The sequence below is a fragment of the Stegodyphus dumicola genome, chromosome 10, assembly GCF_044657685.1.
Source record: "Stegodyphus dumicola isolate Sdum_Otavi_A_Nest chromosome 10, ASM4465768v1".
Lineage (NCBI taxonomy): Eukaryota > Metazoa > Arthropoda > Arachnida > Araneae > Eresidae > Stegodyphus > Stegodyphus dumicola.
In genome coordinates this window covers 10322455-10342879 of record NC_140777.1, presented here as the reverse complement: position 1 = coordinate 10342879, position 20425 = coordinate 10322455, and the positions used below count along the sequence as shown (strand labels likewise).

General features: G+C 31.9%; 1 protein-coding gene across 1 annotated transcript in view; it reads right to left on the bottom strand.

Moving 5' to 3' along the window:
* Positions 1 to 849: 849 nt before the first annotated feature.
* The window catches only part of LOC146994892 (ribosomal protein S6 kinase beta-2-like), a 94443-nt gene continuing 74867 nt past the window's right edge, over positions 850 to 20425 (bottom strand). Inside the window, exons 10-14 of the mRNA XM_085824618.1 lie at positions 18159 to 18200; positions 17461 to 17526; positions 7332 to 7472; positions 2096 to 2209; positions 850 to 2010 (exon numbers count right to left, since the gene is read on the bottom strand). Of these exons, the coding sequence (XP_085680744.1) occupies positions 1825 to 2010; positions 2096 to 2209; positions 7332 to 7472; positions 17461 to 17526; positions 18159 to 18200 (549 nt within the window). The 3' untranslated portion in view covers positions 850 to 1824. The remainder of the gene's footprint in view (positions 2011 to 2095; positions 2210 to 7331; positions 7473 to 17460; positions 17527 to 18158; positions 18201 to 20425) is intronic.

Below are 20425 nucleotides of genomic sequence, written 5' to 3'. Positions count from 1 at the left end.
ACACATATAACTATCAAGCATCCTTCAATTGAGACAGACCAACATCAAGCCTGCCAGTGATTCTTCATCTTAATACATAATCTTAAAAATTGTGATTTTAATTTCCAAACACAATTCTGTAAACAAATTTCATAAACTTAAAAATTGATTACTTTCACTTCTTAAAAAACTTTTTAACCTTTTAACAATCATTATGTACTTGTATTACATTTAATGCTCTTCAAATTATATATCATATCCGTTTAAAACTATTAGTTGAACTATTGCCAAAATGTGTTTGTAATTTTAATTTTGGATACCAGTGTATTACACTTCGTTACATTAAAATTAGGTAATATTTTCACCTAGTTAGCTCTTATCTTAATGTAGGTAATATTTGGCACTGAAAGAATTCAAGTCTCTTAATTTACTCTTTACATTTTATTTCAGTTCAGAGAGGTTTTGGATAAAGGATAATTTGAACTATTCTCTTTTATGCAGTGGGAAATGTATTTCAGCAGATGGATGATGATAGCATGTTATGTGTGAATGTGAGGATGGTAAATGTGATCTTCAGATGCTTATTTTAAAACTACAGAATACATACAGAGGGGTAAAAAATCCGATGACTGTTGTAGGTTGAAATTTAATGATGTTTGCTTGCTCCCTCACTGCAAGTGTTTAAGACTATAAACCACTGATATCTACTTTATCCATCAATGATTATTAATGAGATATGGGAAAGATGTGTTTCACAGCATGTTGTTCCTTTACACTGAAGATCAAAATTTACATTATTAAAACTCATTTAACCACATATGGCTTTACATTAAAAACATTTATTTATTAAAATCTTAAAAAATAGAAACATTTTAAAGAAAAGAAAAGTTTATTAATATAAAAGCACATTGTTATATTTCAAGGGACAGGTGATCACAGAAATATACAAAAATAGATTATCACAGGACAAAAATGGATTATCACAGAAATAAGCAATATTATTGATCACAGAAATGTATAAAAAATTCCTGAGTTGTTTACATAGTACAAAAATATAAAACATCTTGGAACATTACACTCTGCCTTTATCATACAGCAGACTCTGTTGTAACCAGTCTGGCTGTAATTGGTCATATTTAAAGCTTTTTTTCGGTTGAAGCTATTGTATAGATATTTTTATTAATATAATTTATATTTATGTTAAACAAAATTAAACAGAAATAGTTACTGATTAAACATTTGATTGAATCTTCATATAAGATTCTACACATGTTTACAATAAATTAAGACAATTTGGATCAAATCAAATTTAATGCAAAAATTTTGTTGTAGATCACCAAGGCTGGAGAATGAAACTAAAATTATGAAAATTTCGAATCATTTCAAAATTAAACTTAAAACTGTGCATATTTTACTTGCACAAATTAATTTCATTAGCACCATTTAATTGTGTTGTTGAAAAATATTTTCATTGCTAAAACTAAAAGTTAAAAACCAGGAGATTCTGTGATGTACTGGGAGACCGGGAGATGAGTTGAAATATTGCGAGAATTGACAGCTATGCAATACTGTATTTATGAATAAATAATTAAAAGTTACTAATATAAAGTGTTATTTAATATATTAACGGTTTAGCAAATATATTATTATTATTGGTTCATTCACACAATTCCTTTTTGTTTTACCTTGCAAAAATTAATATAGAGTTGAAAATGGCATGGATAACAAGTTTAAGGCAGGCAGATATATTGATGTTGATTTACAGATAAGAGAATTAATTAGAGTTTTAAAAACAGTAAACACAGTAAAAGTCTCTGATAATACGAGATTTACAGCTACATAATATTAAAAGCACTGAACTGAACAATATCGTGGCAGTTTGCAGTGCCTTGAAGATGACTCGTGTTTTCTCTTAGATGAAGATGCCACTGATAAATCAAGTATACTGTACTTGTTCTCTAAAACTAATGATGAAAAATTAGGTTCATTTTGCCTGTCATCTGAAAATGAGTGCCGTGAAAAGGAAAAACCCTGAAAATACAAAAATCTGAAATTAATTTACAAAAATCTTGATTGCCTACAAATATTATGTGCAAATCGTAAAACAATTACTTACAGAAAATACATGTTTTTGACTGTCAGTTAGAGAACAGTCATCTGTAGCTATGTCTGGGACATCTGCAACCATGTTTGTAAATTTATCAAATTGTGACACATCATCATCACTCAGCTAAATGGAAAAAATTAAAATCTGAATTATGATAATAATAATAAATACATTCAAAGAAAGTCATTCTCAATAAGATTATAAGATTCATTTACCTCAATACGATAAACATTCCATCTTTATTAACCCAAAACCATTTTATAAACCTATACTTTTAGATGACCAAAGACTTTTGTAAAAAATAGAAACAAATCAATTATGCAGATTACTGTCAACACTAATTTTATTACTTAGTATTTCATTTTCAATTAAATCACCTATAGCAAAGAATATAAATCTGCAATTCAAAAAATTCATCAAACTTTTATCATGGCAACCACCTTTAAATGATAAATCCCATATAGGGAAAATATAGAAAAAATTGCCAAAAAAATTTTTTTCAGAGAAAGAATTGCCTGAAGAAAGTAGATAGTAATGAAATAAGTAGCATAAAACTTTAAAAAAGTGTTATACTTAAATACAAAACACTTAAAAAAATTTTTTTAAATTTAGAAAAATTTTAAAACGTGCTTTTATATTATGAACATTTATTTCATATTGCACAAAATGAAATTTATAGAGCTTGTCAATCACAGAAGAAGAAGAAATACATAACAGACAAAATATGGCATGTTAATCTAATCAAACTGAATGTTAAACTGTAGACTTGGACTGTAGGTGTGTTTTACTGTTCTATTCATTACGCACTAAGAATAAGATGACAAAATAGTTGAGTGAAATCACTCAAATTTTTTCCTAAAATAATTATTAATGTTGCATAGCTAAATGGGATTATAAACCAGTACACAATAAACAGATCATTTAAAGAAATAAAAATGAAATAAAATAAAGATTAATATCACTGATCTACAAATCCCCTTCTTTCCTGCTACAGAGATGAAATAAATTCTTTGTACAAAATCTCGCCTGAGTATGAATATGCATTTTATTTCTAAGCTTGGCTCTTGTTTAGAAGTTACAGCAAAATTCATGATAAATTATAACATTCATAAGCAATGTTTTTCTCGAATTTCAAGAATTTGCCATAACTGAATAAAGAAGTGAAATAAGCCTTTTTTAAATTTAATTTTGCCTCCTAAACACAAATACGCTTCAAGTATTTTTATTTAAGTTTTAATAAAATTTAAAATCTAGTTTTCTTATTAAATCTTTTTTGTAGGGGTGCATGAAAATGCAGTAAATGATGTCAAAACACTAATAAATCTTTGACGTTAAAATTTAAAGCTTTTAAACTTTCTTTGAGAGTAGTGATCAAGTGATTACTTTGGCCTTATTTTCTCAAATGTTGTCACATTACTGTGATATTACCAGATGCTCAACAGTATTTTCTTGTACACTCAGATTGTAATAAACACCCACCTTCTCTTCAGTTACACTAAAATGAGAGGAAATGTAAATTTTTTTCCTTTTTAAATTTTTTTCCTTTTACACTAAAATGAGAGGTAATGTCATTTTTTGCGATCAACAGCCTTAAATTAAAAAAGATCAGACACTATCACTTACATAACAAAATGCATGTAAGGAAAATATATATTTACTCTTGATTCTAGAAATAAATTTGAACAAAAGAAACAATATAACTTCCATATTCATTATAAGAAAACTTCATAGCTAGACTTAAGATAATAAATGGTCTACTCTATATAATTAATTCTCGCCATTGACTAATAATGCAGCTACTAAAGAGGTCCTATATAATGATTCTACACAGCAATATGTATGAAAATCTGCAATGAAGTATAAATAAAGGAATTTGGGAAACTGAAAATGTACACTGATATCAAAATTATGCACTCTGTACAGTATAAAGTCCGTAATTCAGACGTCCATTATCCGGAATGATCTATAATCCAGACCTCAAAGCCACAAACTTACGTAATGCATTTACGCACGCGTGTTTAATGCGCACATCCACTACACATGCGTGCTTCCGATAGTGAAGAAAGTGACAGAGAGGTTACTGAAAATGAAAAAATTTCGATTGACAAATTAGTCAGAATTCTCGACACAGCAATTACAGGACTTGAAACAGTGGAATTTTGTAACTGAACAAGAAATTATGTCTGTTTATAGAACTAAAGAGAAAGTACTAGCACAAAAAAATGAAGCAACTTAAACAACTTACATTGAAAGAAATGAAGTAAACAAATAAATATTAAGCTTTTTTTTTTTTTTTTTTTTGTAAATTTTGATACCCTTTAGATCATAATTGCTCTTTATTTCATAAATTACGGTTTCATATTTTTAACTGTATAATTTCTGCATGCCACCTTACCAGATTTAAATTGATGATCTATAATCCGGAAAAACCCCTAATCCGGAATCGCCGAAGTCCTGATGAGTCCGGATTACGGACTTTGTACTGTATTTCGAATTTTATAAACATCTTTTCAATATATGAGGCACATCCAGAAAGTAAGTTTCCTGATGTTTTCCCCTTTAAAGTAAACGTAATTAGCTGTGTTAACTGTGCATGCGTAACAGATCTATGACGTATCAATCAAATGCCAGTCGGTCGGATAGCTCCCACCTCATGCCCGTAGCATGGTAGCAGTGGTCCGAAATGGAAGCTCTTATTCCTTCTCCCACCACCTGAGAGGCTCAGTTGGTGATAAAGTTCTTGAATGCACAAAGCATTACACCAATTACAATTCATCGCCAGCTCTGTGAGGTCTATGGGCTGAACATTATGAGTAAGCAGATGGTGTGTAACTGGCGTAGGCAGTTTTTGGAAAATCGTCAAGTGCCTATGATGAAGAACGCAGTGGGCGACCGTCCCTCATCAATGATGATCTTGTTGAGCTTGAGCGGCAGTGCGTGATGGAGAATTGTCACTTCCCGGTTACGGAGCTGAGCAGCCATTTTCCGCAGATATCATGATCCTTGTTGCACGAGATTGTAGCTAAGCACCTGCTGTTCAAACAATTATGTGCCAGGTGGGTGCCAAAAAACCTGACACTTGAACACAAAATTGAACACTTAGGAGAAGCACTGACATTTCTGCAACGGTATCATGATGACGGCGACAAGTTCCTAGACATTTCAACAAGATCGTCACGGGCGATGAGACTTGAAATTCGCATTTCACCCCGGAAACCAAGCAGCAGTCAATGCACTGGCGGCACAGTGGATCTCCAGTCAGGAGGAAATTCAAACAGATTCTGTCGGAACAGAAAGTGATGTGCACAGTGTTCTGGGACAGGTAGGATATTCTGCTCATTGAGTTCCTTCCACATGGTGAAACAGTAAATGCTGACCGTTACTATGAAACACTGCGCAAATTGCGACGTGCCATTCAAAACAAGAGGCGTGGAATGCTTACTGCAGGTGTTGTGCTCCTCCATTACATTGCTCGTCCACATACAGAGCTCGACGCACAGCAGCTGTTTTTATGGAATTTTGCTGGGAGTTGTTTAATCATCCACCATACAGCCCTGATCTTGCTCCCAGCAATTTTCACATTTTCTTGCACCTCAAGAAATTCCTGTCCTATGGTCAGCATTTTGGCAACAACGAAGAGCTGAAGACATCTGTCACACACTGGTTCCATTCACAGACTACAGAGTTCTGCGACAGAGGGATACAAAAGTTGATCCTATGATAAGACAACTGTCTAAATTCTGGTGGTGACTTTGTTGAAAATAGCTGAAACATTGCTGTACTAGTTGCCAATAAATATGTTCCTGAAAGTGAGAGTTCTATTTTTTTTAAATAGGGAAACTTACTTTCTGGATGCCTACATAAAATTAGGCACAAAGAAAAAAAGATACTTGTAACTTTGTTATAAAGTGCACATAGGACAACGATTTGAATCAAATGAAAACTGTTGCCGAACAGAGCCATTTAGCACCGTTAATGTTATTTGATGTAACGCATTGTCTGTATCATAAGCCTGAGTAATTCTTGATAAGTCAGTTTAATTTTTGTATAAAATGATATAAGCTAACTGCTATTTATGAGATTTTCAAGTGCATTTTGAAAAAAATAACTAACACTTGGGACTTTTCTTCAGAATAGTATGTAGTTGAGTATTTTCAAGTTTATGGGATCCTGGCATCAAGAAAAATGTGACTTAAATGGATAAGCACTGGCTGTGTAATGTGGTGAAAAATTATGGCAAGCAATTTAAGCTTTTTATATGTTATGTCTATAACTTGCATATGTTGATTAACTAAATAAAGAGTTATCTGTTCCTTCAAACTTCTGCTGGAATGACTAGTTTGGTGAGATCTCTGCTAAATTTCACAGTTGATGGAGTATTGTAATTGAATATGATGTTTTTACTTTGATGTTTATGTCTGAAATCCCTTTCTTTCAAAATCTCACATAATCTAAATGTAGAAATTTGATATTTAAGTTGATAACAAATAAAATGACTCTTTATAATTTTATAGGAATCCTTCTTTTTTCTCCCCCGTTTATTTGGCTTTTCTACTTCGAATAGTAATTTTCGTGTGCTAAATTATTTGGAATTTTCCCATATCCAAATTTCGGCATTTTCCGTGCTTTCCAGATAGTCGAGCTTTTACTGTAATGATGTATTATCAAAAAGTAACACTGTGTATATATATTTTCTTGCTAGCTGGTCACAAACAATAAAATGCCAGGTATGGTTAGTTTGACATATAATTTGGCAAACTCAGATTTATAAATCCTTTAGATCTTTTTATAACTGTTACTTTTGTAATAAATGACCCTTGATAACATAATTTACCAGCACAAAACACCAACAAATAATCTGTATTTAAAAAGATAAACAATTTTTATGTTTTCCAGAATTTTGGCGGGAGCGGGGGAATTGCATCTTTACATAAATTCGGCCAATTGATGACTTATCGTTTCTCAGTGTTATTTTGTAATGTGGTATTATTTATGACTGATTATTATTATGATGATATGATTATGGCCATTTGTATATGTTGTTTTAGATAGCAATGGCCATCATGAAAACCTAATTTTATTTGGTGTTTGTTTACACTATTGCACCATTTTCATAGGACTGCAACACTAGTGAAAATTTATTCTCACCATTGTCGTTCTCCCACCCCAATATGTGTCCGGCCAATTAGAAAAGAGCCTGTATATTTTAGAATATGCAGGTCTTATAGATTTAAGCAAAGCTTACCACTGGTCGTTCAAAGGGAGGTTGCACTCTTTTGGCAAGAACATCATCCCAATTTACATGGCTGAAGAACTGATGGCGTTTGATCTCTTCAGCATCTTCAGGACCACTCCCAAGTCTCTTCATATATGGATGCTTAAGCAGCTAAAAATATAATACAGAAATACAAAAGTTTAAAATAACTTTTATCATTATGATGAAAGGGAATATTTTTAACATTCTGTAATATTTTTTTCTGGGTAAATACATCTGACACTATAATTAATCAACATATGTAAAATTAACAGCAAAATTTAGTCATTACAGCATGTATAATACACTTGTTTTATTATATAAGTTGAACCTTTTAAAATTTGTCATGCAAAACAAATTAATTAATAAATGTTGACTGAACAAGGACCAATTTTATTGAGGCAGTAATGATTAATAAAAAAGCAGATTATAAAATGAAAATATATTCTAAATATGATGTTCTTTGTGGCATTAGCTGCTTATTTTCAAAACAAACTTCATGAATATTCAATCATCAATAAAAATATTAACTCATGATTTCAGTTTCAGACTTCAACGAAATGGCTCCTAATAAATCTAAACTTATCACACTGTACAATATTCTTTTATTAATCCGCATCTGAATTACATTGTTTGATCAAATACAAATAACAGGGTTGCCACTGAAACAAAAGAATGAAATTTCTTGACTTTTCCAGGCTATCCACGTAATATGCATTGGCTGTGCTGAGGGCAAATTATTTATGGTACCACTTAAAAACGCAAACATTTGCCAGTTACTTAATATATATACTTTTAGACTTATATACATAATCCCTAAATAGGAGTTGTCTAATCCTCAGAGGATTGAGATTATAATCTGCCCATCGGGATTTAAAAATGTCTTTACTGCAGACATTTTGCAGCTAAAGGAAAAAAAATCTATTTAATGTTATTTTTAAATACATTCAAGTATTTTATATTTATTTACCAGCATCTTAAGTAAAAAAAATCTGATGTGTACACCACATGACTTCCTTGTACGGAATATTAAATTATACGCATTTTTTTCTTCAATTTCATTTAAATTGATTGGATTGAATTAAATCTACTTCGTCGACAGCGCATAAACCACAAAAGAATAAATGCACTCTTTAAAATTCACTATATTTGTTTACTATAACGACACTCTGAATGCACAAAATTTATATCATTTGAAGAATTATCTTATTGTTGCCACGTGTTCTATTCAAATACTATAATAAAGCTAGAACAATGTATGAAAGAAATTAAGCAAACAAAACAGAGAAAAAAAAAAAACAGTTTTTCACAGACGATTTAGTATTTCTCATTCAATTAATTTAGTTCTCACTTCGCGACAAGGGAAAAATACATAAAAACTCAAAATATCTGTATTAAAAATTACGAAGTAAATCTTAAACACTTATTTCCTCGAAAAAATTCCAGAAAAGATTAAGCATGATTTAATTCGCAATAATAAATGAAGGCGTTATTTTTGTTGTTGCGAAGCTTAGTCTTTCTAGATTGGCAACAAATCTACAATTCTGCTGTTTCAAATGGAAACAAATATGTCCACCGTGTTGTTTAAAACTTAACCGCTCTTAAACAGCTTTAAAATTGTTGATAATTGTACAAATATTGCTTAAAGAATTACGAAAGGCATAAAAACCTTAACCGGAAGATAAGAACAACATAATTCAATCATTTTTAAAGCAAAAAATGTACAATTTACAAACATATAAGAGTAAAGAAACTGAGATTACCGAGCCGGGTAATAGAGTGGATATATATAAAAATATATTTATATACGTTTGGTGCTGCTGATTGCAACCAAAATACGAGGTGCATATCTACATGTTATAGCAGTACTATATACAAAATTTCAACGTTCTGAGGCTACTCGTTTTTGAGTTATGCGAGATACGTTCGTACAGACGCCACGAAAAATTCTCTTCAGAATTAATTTTAAAGGAGTTTTATAATTTTTTTGAAGGTAAAGAGTATTTTATTCTGTCCTTACGTACAGATATGACGCAAAAACATCGTTAAATTGCATTCCATAGCGGTCAAAATGGATATTTTCGTTGAAATATGCTGCCTGAAACTTTTCGCGATTACAATACTTCCTTTTTACTTCGTACAAGGAAGTAAAAATGTGAACTAAATTTCGTGATGGCATGTCATATTACTGGTGAAATTAGTTTCACAAGTATGCAAGAGAAAATTGCCCGAAATTTAAAAGTATTACTAACTAATAATAAATAAATTTAGAGGGAAGAAGTCACATTAAATGGTACAAAGGGCATTATTATAAAGTTAATTACTTAAAGATTAAAAACTGAATTACAAAAATCGATGGTATTTCAGTGAATATATATATATGTGTGTAAAATATAAAAAATATGATGGCTTTGCTCTTTGGGAACCAGCAACCTTTAATTAACTTTCTGCAATTCAGCATCTTTTCTTTAGACCAGTACCTTCTAGAATTTGCTAGCCTATTACATAATCACTACTATAAATACTGAGTATGACAGACTGCTTCCTAATATTGCTGCTACAAGACTCTGCACTGCCCTATCCATCTTTCCTTCCTTTGTTAGAATTAGTGATGATGCATAAAGTTTAAATTCAATCATACTTAGTTAAAATCACTATAGATATGGAATTTAGAGAGTTTCATATAAAAGGAAAATGATTTGCTAATTGGATTAAATAAAAATGGATAATTAAAAGCTAAATCAATTTGAGTCATCTTTGGATATCCATTACCACTCTTTAAAAAGCCATGTCTGAACTCTGATGCCAAGCTTCATGACTACCAAAATATCACACATGTATATAGTAAACGGTTAGCCTAGATGACCGATGATTTTTTTATTTTATTTTTCTGCAAAATGACAAATAAGGATTTTGTTTTATATACGAGAATTGGGGGGAAGTGAATTTACTTTTACATTCAACATGCACTGCACATGGGAATCTCTGGATTTTCGAAGTTACTGGAAATCAAAGATACTGGAAACTCGCTTTGTCTTTCTTAAAGACAATCTGATTGGCTCTATGAAAATTGGCTACACGCCAGCTGTCCGAATGACGCACATGTGATACATGGTATGCCAAGAAAGATATCGTGTCCTGATGTGTCCCCAAAAAAGTGATTGACACAAAAATCACTTTTTTGGGGATCGCAGTATGAAATTCCCCGACATTTCCAGATTTTGACTAAAATATTTAAAGTTCCTGATTTTTTCCCTGACATTTTTGGCCAATTTTCGAATTCCCTGACTTTTTCCAGGTAGTGTAGCAACCCTGAAATAACGACAGACATTGTCAAATGATTAGTACAACCAGGTACAGGTAGAAGTGAGACAGGTACAGGTCTCTAAATTTTGAGGGAGAATTCCCTAAGGGTAGTTCGAGGATCTTCATTCCCTGTTTCCCTAAAATCAGTCTTTCATGAGGGCTTTGAGCTTGTAGTGTATTTTGAGTGTTCCATTGCCACACATATAATATGCACTGACAAATATCCACGCCTTGCACAGGATTTGAACCCAGGCTCGTCGATATAGCAATCTGCATCACTAAGCAATTTGCAATTTGAGTGGCAATTAATACATTCAGAAAGACAAATTCAATCATCTCCAAGTGGACATAACTATCAAAAGCATGCCTCTGAGCAAACACTTAATCACTTTCCAAAGCTGGCTGATAATTTCATCTGAAAATACAGATACTTTGTTGACCTCAACATTTGCTAATTCTTTTGATTTAGGAATTTTGATTTCAGGAAGGCCCACAGAGCAAAAGGAAGGAAGCTGGCAATAGCAGAATAAAGAAAAAGTCCAAACTCAATATATTAACGTAAATCCTCGACCATAATATTAGTGTAAATTCCAGACTGCAAAAGTTGAACTAGTCTAACCATGAACATGATTTTAACAATTTACATTCAAGTTACTTTAAAACAATTTTTGAAATTAAACTTACTAACTATGGATTCACTCTTTTTAGATAATTCTACTAAAATTAATCTTAGGAGATAATATAATCAATATTTCTTTAGTAAATAAATTATTATTAACTTACTTTGCAGCTATTGCGCAAGTAGTAGAATAACTTGATTTCGCACTAAGTGAATTTAAGATCATACAACATTATATATATACACTGAAGTGACAAAAGTCATGGGATACCTCCTAATATTTTGTGGGTTTTCCTTTTGCCCAGCGAAGTGCAGCAACTTGATGTGGCATGGACTCAACAAGTCCTTGGAAGTCCCCTGCAGGAATATTGAGCCATGCTGCCTATATAGATGCCCATAATTGTGAAAGTGTTGACGGTGCAGGGTTTTGGGCACGAACTGACCTCTCGATAATGTCCCATGAATGTTCGATGGGATTCATGTCGGGCGATCTAGGTGGCCAGATCATTCGCTGGAATTGACCAGAATGTTCTTCTAACCAATCGCGAACAATTGTAGCCCGGTGACATGGCGAACTGTCATCCATAAAAATCCCATCGTTGTTTGAGTACGTGAAGTCCATGAATGGCTGTAAGTGATCTCCAAGTAGCTGAAGGTATCCATTTCCAGTCAATGATTGGTTCAGTTGCACCAGAGGACCGAGTCCATGCCATATAAAAACAGCCCAGACCATTATGCAACTACCACCAGCTTGAACAGTGCCTTGTTGACAACTTGGGTCCATGGCTTCGTGGAGTCTGCGCCACACTTGAACCCTACCATCAGCTCTAACCAACTGAAATCATGACTCATCTGACCAAGCCACGGTTTTCCATTCGTTTAGGGACCAACCGATATGCTCACAAGCCCACGAGAGTCGCTACAGGCGATGTCGTGCTGTCAGTAGTAAAGGCACTCGAGTCGAGTAAGTAAGAGTCGAGTAAGACTCGAGTAAAGGCACTTGGGCATAGACCAAGGAAGACAAATTTCGCCGCAGTATCCTATCGGACACGTCCCTCGTACATCCCACATTGATTTCTGCGGTTATTTGACGCAGTGCTGCTTGTCTGTTAACATTAACAACTCTACGCAGATGTTGCTGGTCTCGGTCGTTAAGTGCAGGTGGTCGGACACTGTGCTGTCCATGGTGGGATGTTATGCCTGAAATTAGATACTCTCGGCACACTCTTGACACTGTGGATCTCGGAATGTTGAATTCTCTAACGATATCCGAAATGGAATGACCCATGCATCTAGCTCCAACTACCATTCCGCGTTCAAAGTCTGTTAATTCTCGTCATGCGCCCATAATCATGTCAAAGCCTCTTCACGTGAATAACTTGAACACAAATGAAAGCCCTGCCAAAGCACTTCACATTTATACATTTTCTATGCGATACTACTGCCATCTGTATATTTGCATATTGCTATCCCATGACTTTTGTCACTTCAGTGTATATATATATATATATGTAAGATAAAAGTATATGAATCAGAATTATAATATAACTATAAACATTAATTCTTCCTCTCTATTCTAAAATCATAATAACTTCTCTGCATTGCGTCATTTCTAGATCACTCTATAATTAAGAACTGAAACTGTCGTTGTAAACCAAAACTTTTCTCTTCGCGTGCTTCCATCTTTCATAACTACGCACTTCAGCTTTTGCTTGCTACTGTGCTAAGATGTGATTTCGCTGGCTTGCTTTCTATCCCAACAATATCAAAAATGTAAATCTTCTGTGGAAAGGCACGACTAGAGTGCCGAGTGATTGTGGCCACAAATATCAATTGGAATTAAAACTGCCTTGACTGCCAAGTTCTCTAAATACTACGCAATCAAAATTCTTCTTCAATATGGGTCTAATCACGCATCTACAGTGTTCCGTCATTTCCTTTCCTTGTGCTTTTAATATGACAATTAAGCCAGTAAGGTTAGTTTCCTGCAGCCTGAAACCTCAATGGAAAATTTAATTCAGCTCTTCAAATCATCGTTTTGTGATAAATCCAAGATAATGTGAAAGAAGTGAATCATTGAATTTGTTTTTTCAGTGTTTAAAAAATAACAGATCATTCTTCTGCTGTGGTGCAAGTGCTTCAAAAAAAAAATAATCACGCGTAGTGTTTACAGATTGAAAGTGATCTCTCGATAAATTGAGAAGTTCGAATGCCTAGTAAAAAGGAATATTTAATTTGCTTCGCCGATCTCTACAATATTTAGAAAAAAAGTGCTTTAAATCATCACTGAATTACCGTTTAGGAATTCAGCATTACAGCGGGTTCAAGGTCGATCTGAGTTAGTGTTTGCAAGTATGTGCGACAGAAAATTATTTGCACTTCTGCTTTTTCAACAGCTCAAAAATTATTACATTCGTGTGAGCCTAGCTCAGGAACTAAATTATTTAATGTGCTGCAAATTCTATAGTTTTCATTTCAACATTGGTTAAAATTTCTGCAATTTGTTTTGAGAAAATCTAAAATTCTTGTTCATTAATTTTTCTAATTTTTCATAATTATGTGTGAGCAAATTAAGTAACTAATTTTAAGCTATTTAAATTATTCATAGGGAAGGATATTAAGATAAGTTTTTATGTTTTTGAAAATTTGTTGAGAATTTTGAATACGAATTTTATAATTATTCTAAAAATAAAGATGTTAAAAATAAGTGAAATTAATACAGATAAGTAATATGAAATTATGGTAAATGCATGTTAAAATTTATGGGTTATTGTGTGTTAAGTATAGTATGATGAGGGTGCACTGGTTCCTTCAACAGAGGCCTGTAATTATCTCTGTACAGTTGTTCCTTTTACCCTCTTCATGCAAGATAATGTTGGAGGGTCTCATTTTATGAATGCATGTAAATTTTTTATATTATTATTATTATTATATTTTTTATTATGGAATGTATTAATGCAGTTCTCAAAGGCCAGTTACCTTAATGCAAGGAACGGAGGCCTTTTCAAGTAACTGTCTAGGCACCCTGGGCCACCAGTGCATAGAACACACTGGTTAGCTCAAGAGGACAGCCCTATTGATGGATATGTTTGTTTAGAAGTATTGCGAGGCTTCCAGTTTGGTAAAATCGGGAATTGTAAATGAAAGATGATAACGGTGAAGCCATAATTTCTGAAGCTTACTCCTATTATTATATGGTATTAAAATGTAATTTATCAATATGAAAATTAATATCATGAATATTTATGTGCATTACATTTAATTATAAGTAATGATTATGTAAAAGTTTATTTTGTGATATTCTGTAATAACAAGAACCTTCCCTGAAGAATTATGATTATGTGAATTCTCAAACAAAAAGACTTTTGGACTGAAATGCTGAAAAATTCAATAGGACTCTAAAAGTTAAAAATTTATTTAAAAAAAATTATACTTTACAGATAAATTATACTTTACAGAACAAAAATTTGATGACTTATGTTTTTTTTTTTTTTTTTTTTTTAACATTTGCTAGTGCTTTAACTCTTTTTCTTTAAAAAGGCTTCTCTGTCGCTACGCCTTTTTCTTTTTGAAGGGGGGAATATGTAAGATAAAAATATATGAATCAGAATTATAATATAACTATAAACATTAATTCTTCCTCTCTATTCTAAAATCGTAATAACTTCTCTGCATTGTGTCATTTCTAGATCACTCTATAATTAAGAACTGAAACTGTCGTTGTAAACCAAAACTTTTCTCTTCGCGTGCTTCCATCTTTCATAACTACGCACTTCAGCTTTTGCTTGCTACTGTGCTAAGATGTGATTTCGCTGGCTTGCTTTCTATCCCAACAATATCAAAAATGTAAATCTTCTGTGGAAAGGCACGACTAGAGTGCCAAGTGATTGTGTCCACAAATATCAATTGGAAATAAAAACGGAATTAAAACTGCCTCGACTGCCAAGTTCTCTAAATACTACGCAATCAAAATTCTTCTTCAATATGGGTCTAATCACGCATCGACAGTGTTCCGTTTTTCCTTTGTGCTTTTAATATTACATATATATAACAAAAATGAGAACCAACATAAAGAGATAAAAGCTAACCTGAATCATTTAGTTAATTCACTAAATGTAAAAGGAATCATGAAAGACATTTGCTTATAACAAATGCTACAACTAAATTTATTCATTCATCCATTCAGTGAACACTGAGGTACATCAGTAATATAGCATATTGCTATATTAATGATGTACTCTTTTATGCATATAGCATATTGCTTTTATTGCTATATTAATGGAAGCTCTTTTATAGTAACCACCTTCAAAAGTAACCATTATTTTTTTTTTTTTTTAAACAGAGACAAACATTAGCACTTGAACATCACCTTACTAAGATAATCACCTTAAAAAAAAAGACCAAAATCATTTGAAACAATAGGTGCTTGTTTTTGAGATGGTTGACTGCGATTTCCCCCCCCTGTTATAGTGATAGTGAGTAGCAAAAGTGGCATACAGTTTGAAATGATTTAAAATTATACTATACATATAACTGAATATACAGTTGGAAAGATACTTAAAGAATAAAACCAGAACTTGTTACAACATGAGCCACATTTAAAAGGCTGAAGAGTTGCATGTGGCTCATTCGTCAGTCAGATTCAACTTCTTAAAATTTTGCTCAACAAAGAACTCTACGAGGTTTAAATTTTAGATGAACAGGGGGATAATACACAAATAAATAATAATAAAGAGAACTATTGTTAGAATTGAATCTATTTGTTTTCACCATCCACACAGTTCCATAAACATGATGATAAAAATAAGATATTTTATTCAAAATGTTCTAGTAGTAGTATATTCTAATCAGCCAAAACATTATTATCTCCCTGCTAAGACAGTTTTGCTTCATTTTTGACATTTAAAACAGCTGCAACCCATTGTGCCATGGATTTCTTAGCAAGTTTTTGGAAGGAAGTAACCAAGGACAGTTCAACAATCTGTATAAGAGCTGCAAATGCAAATCTGATTTTTCCCACAAATCTCGTATATTATGAGATGATGGTTGGAGAGCTTTAAGCTAGCAGGATGTGCTCAACAAGATTAATAGTTGGCAAGTTAGGAGGTCAGGACATCAACTGAAATTCATCAGCATATTCCTTAAATTACTCCAGTTCCAGCCCTGTGACAAAAAAAAAAAAAAAAAAAAAAAAAAAAAAATATATTTTTTGGTATAAAAAGTTTATTTCTAGGGAAAAAGAACAGCTGCCATGAGAGGCATATCTCTCCATGTAGTATACAGTTATCATGGCATGTTTTACACATCTATCAAGCCTAGGAATACCCTTCAAAATATCTCCTAAAGTATAATATCCCTATCACCAACTTGTTTATGCCCTGTGATACACATGTTGATCAACTATTCACCTGGAAGATTGCATACCCTGACACAACCATTTAAGTGGTGTAAAAATATCATGATTCATCTGAGAGCCAACTCTTTTCCACTGTCAAATGGTCCAATCATGATGTTCACAGGCTGGTTGTTATCATAAATGTTGGTAATATTGGGTTAACAAAGACACAGGAAAACAGTATTAACTGTGCAAGTCCATATCCAACAGAGTTCAATGAACTGTGTGCTCAGATATACTTGTACTTGGATCTGCATTATATTCAGTCCAGTAATAATTTATTTCACATCATAAAATAGCAGTCTCTGGCATCTGTATTTACTGATCTGGCATGAACATCCATAGCATCAAAATTTACGAATGTTTCATCAGACTCCTTCCACTTTTCATCGACATTAATTGCAGCAAGCAAACATCAAAGAGCAGTGCTATTTTAGAGATAACCTTTTCTAGCTTTTGGGTGATCACAATTGGGCTATTTATCAAAGTCACTTAAATCAGCATCTTTTTCATTGCATGTAGTTAACAGAATAATGCATCAATATCTCCAGCATCCATTAAATAACATTCCCACTTTTTCACATGTCAACTACATTACTCGGGCAAATGTGTGCTCACAGTGCACTCAGTTTTAATGTTAAGGCAGTGATAATGTTTCAGCTGGTCAGTGTATGTATCTTACTAATGAAAGTGATAACAGCTTTCCTCCAAATCTCTTCTTAAAACGAGAAAACTTACAGTTAAAGAAAGAAACCTTTCATTATAATAAGTAAATTATAAAAATTTCAAAAACCTTTTACCTTTCTCATCAAATCTTTAGCAACTTCTGTAACATAACGTGGAAACCTCAATTTTTTATTTAAAATCTGCAAAAATTTAAAAGTATTTCATTAAAAAATATTGAGGAAACATATGAACGCATTTACACAATGAAGAACTGAAACATAAATATCATACACATATTTGTTATCATTCTTCTAGTTCATGTGTAATTAAAACCAAGTTTAAAAACCGCTATTTTATTTAATTTAGCCATATTTATCTTAGATTTAATAACATTTTTAAAAACCCTTTTGAAAAATAAGCATTAAAAGTTTTGTTGTTTTAATAGTACATACATGTTCAAAAACAATTTTTTTGTTATTGTTGTTTTTTGTAAAGCATTTATATAACAAAAGAAATAATTAATCTGACAGGAATTTTTGAAATTATTTCCAAAGAAAGATTAAAATGCTAATTAGATGCAAAGAAACTGACTTTGCATTAGATAAAGAAATGGACATTCTATATGAAATAAAGTACTACATTTTTGTGATTTCTACTGACCTTTCTAAAGTAATAATATAGGCAATATTACATAAAACATATTTATAAACCTAAATTATATTTTTCACTACTCCTAACAATGCTTTTCTTCTCCCTCAGAAATTTAAACATAGAGATTCCTGGAACATGGCAAATGTTTTACAGAACAAATATTTTAAAATTAAAATCTTACTTTTTCAACTTTTGCCTTCTGATTCTTAGCTGTGTAGGGTGGCTAGAAAAAAATCAGCACAATTATTGCTAGTCAAATATGTGTCAATGTTCCAAATGTTGGTAGCCTATTTACATCACATTAGCAATAAAGTCATTGAAAACAAGAGGAAAGAATGAACATCAATCCAGTAATTTTTCCATGCTAGATTTTCAGCTGCTTTTGTATTAAAATGCAGATAGCCGTTCTTCACCAAATTTCTGCAATTCTCTGATATATTTTTAAGCAACAGTTTTATTCACCTTGTGTATACAGTGATCTGTTTTCACTCAAAAGAAAAGTCAAAGAATTATGCACAGCCATGGTACAGCACCCATTAAACTATATTCATTACACACAATGCAAAGTCCAAAATCTGGATGCACAATTTCCGGAAGGGTCTAATATCCAAACCTCCAGACATTAAGCAATTTTTGTTTGTTTGTTTGTTTGTTTGTTGTTGGGAAAAGTGAGAATTAAGTTCTGAGAGATAATCTCATTTTAGCATATGCTTAATGCTTGATGCATGCATAATACTTTTTTTTTTTTCATAAAAAAGCATGTGGAGAGTTCTAATCCTAAATTTCCCTTTAGCACTAAACAAAACTCCTCCTTGTTGAAAAAATAATATCATTTATTAACGCAAATCTTTAAGATCAATAATTTGGCTCTGTAGCAGCCCTTTTGCTTGGCATGCATCTCAAATCAAGACATTCTACCAAAACTCATCACTGATTTTACACATACTGAATAACTTATAAGCCTGGCACAAACCTGGAGAATTTTTTTAAATTATTTTTTGCATTCATCATCATGACTATAAACTCATGGCAGCCTGAGAAATGATTCATGCAACAAAGTCTAAAATAATTTTTTCCCCTCAAATACTAATAATTGAATACCAAACAGAATGGTAGTCATTTATGTTGACATGCTTGGCAATAATTATACATTTCAGACAATTGTGCTATGAAGCATTGAATACACTGACAAGATGAAATTCAACAGAAATTTTCTCCATATGCAAAAAATAGATCTTTTAAAAGATATTTATATAAAACCAAAAGATTACAGTTAGTGTTATTTGAATTAATGATAACTGATTTTTTTGTTCCAATAAGCTTTAAATATATCTGGAAATTTATTTATTCAGGACTTGGCCTTAAAAGTATGTGCAGAATATAAATATAAGTATAATAAATAACTAAAGTAATATAATTCTGGTTTAACTTGCTCAGCGTGTGATATACACAATACAAAATTTAGCCGAGCAACATGTCTTTAGTCCCCAATCTCGTGATACATTCCCAATAGTGTACAGCGAGTGCTAGCTGAGCCTTATGATGGTAACTGTGAATTTGACGATTTTAAGACATCGCAAACAAAAAGCAAAGTTTTCAATTTAATGTGAAGAAATGTGTAAAATTTGCAACAAATGAAAATGATACAAAAAAAATATTCTATTGCGATAACAATGCTCTAATAATTGATCAACTAAAGAACAGCGAAATTCATAATAGGGTTCTAAATTTAGGAAACATTGCTACCAATAATGAAGAATGTGACAGAGGTTTCTGAAACATTTAAACTAACAATTTAGTGGGAATTATCGATTACCTTGATCAATAGAGCGTTGTAATTGAACAAGAATTTATGTCTATTTATAAAATTAAAGAGAAAGTATCAGAAAAAAATGAAGATGCTTAAACAACTTACATTGAAAAAAATGTTTAACAAAGCAAATCAATAAATATAGAGCCCTTTTTTTGGGGGGGGGGCAAATTTTGATTTTTTTAAGCTCTTAAATATTTTATCATTTTGTACTTTTAATTTTAAAATATCTACATATCATCTTACTAGATTTAAATTGATGATCTAAAATCTGGAACTGCCAGAGTCGCAATGAGTCCAGATCTCAGATTTTGTATTGAATAAAATAACTATACATTTCATAAAGTTTTTTGTACTTTTAGGGTTGCTATTATTAGTTACATTACTTATATTTCACATCAAGATTTATGTTTGATGCTAAGTGGTGTCCCATTAACAGAAAAGAATCAACATGTTTTCAAATGTGGATGCTATTAAAAAAAAAAAAAAAAAGAATTTAAATACAAGGAATGAAATAAGCAGCATAAAAATTCAATAAACATTATATAACAAAAATGATCTTAAAATTGTACAAAGTGTTAAAAATAACCACTTTTTTTAAGTGTGATATTTAATTTAGTAATGCTGTAAATCCTACA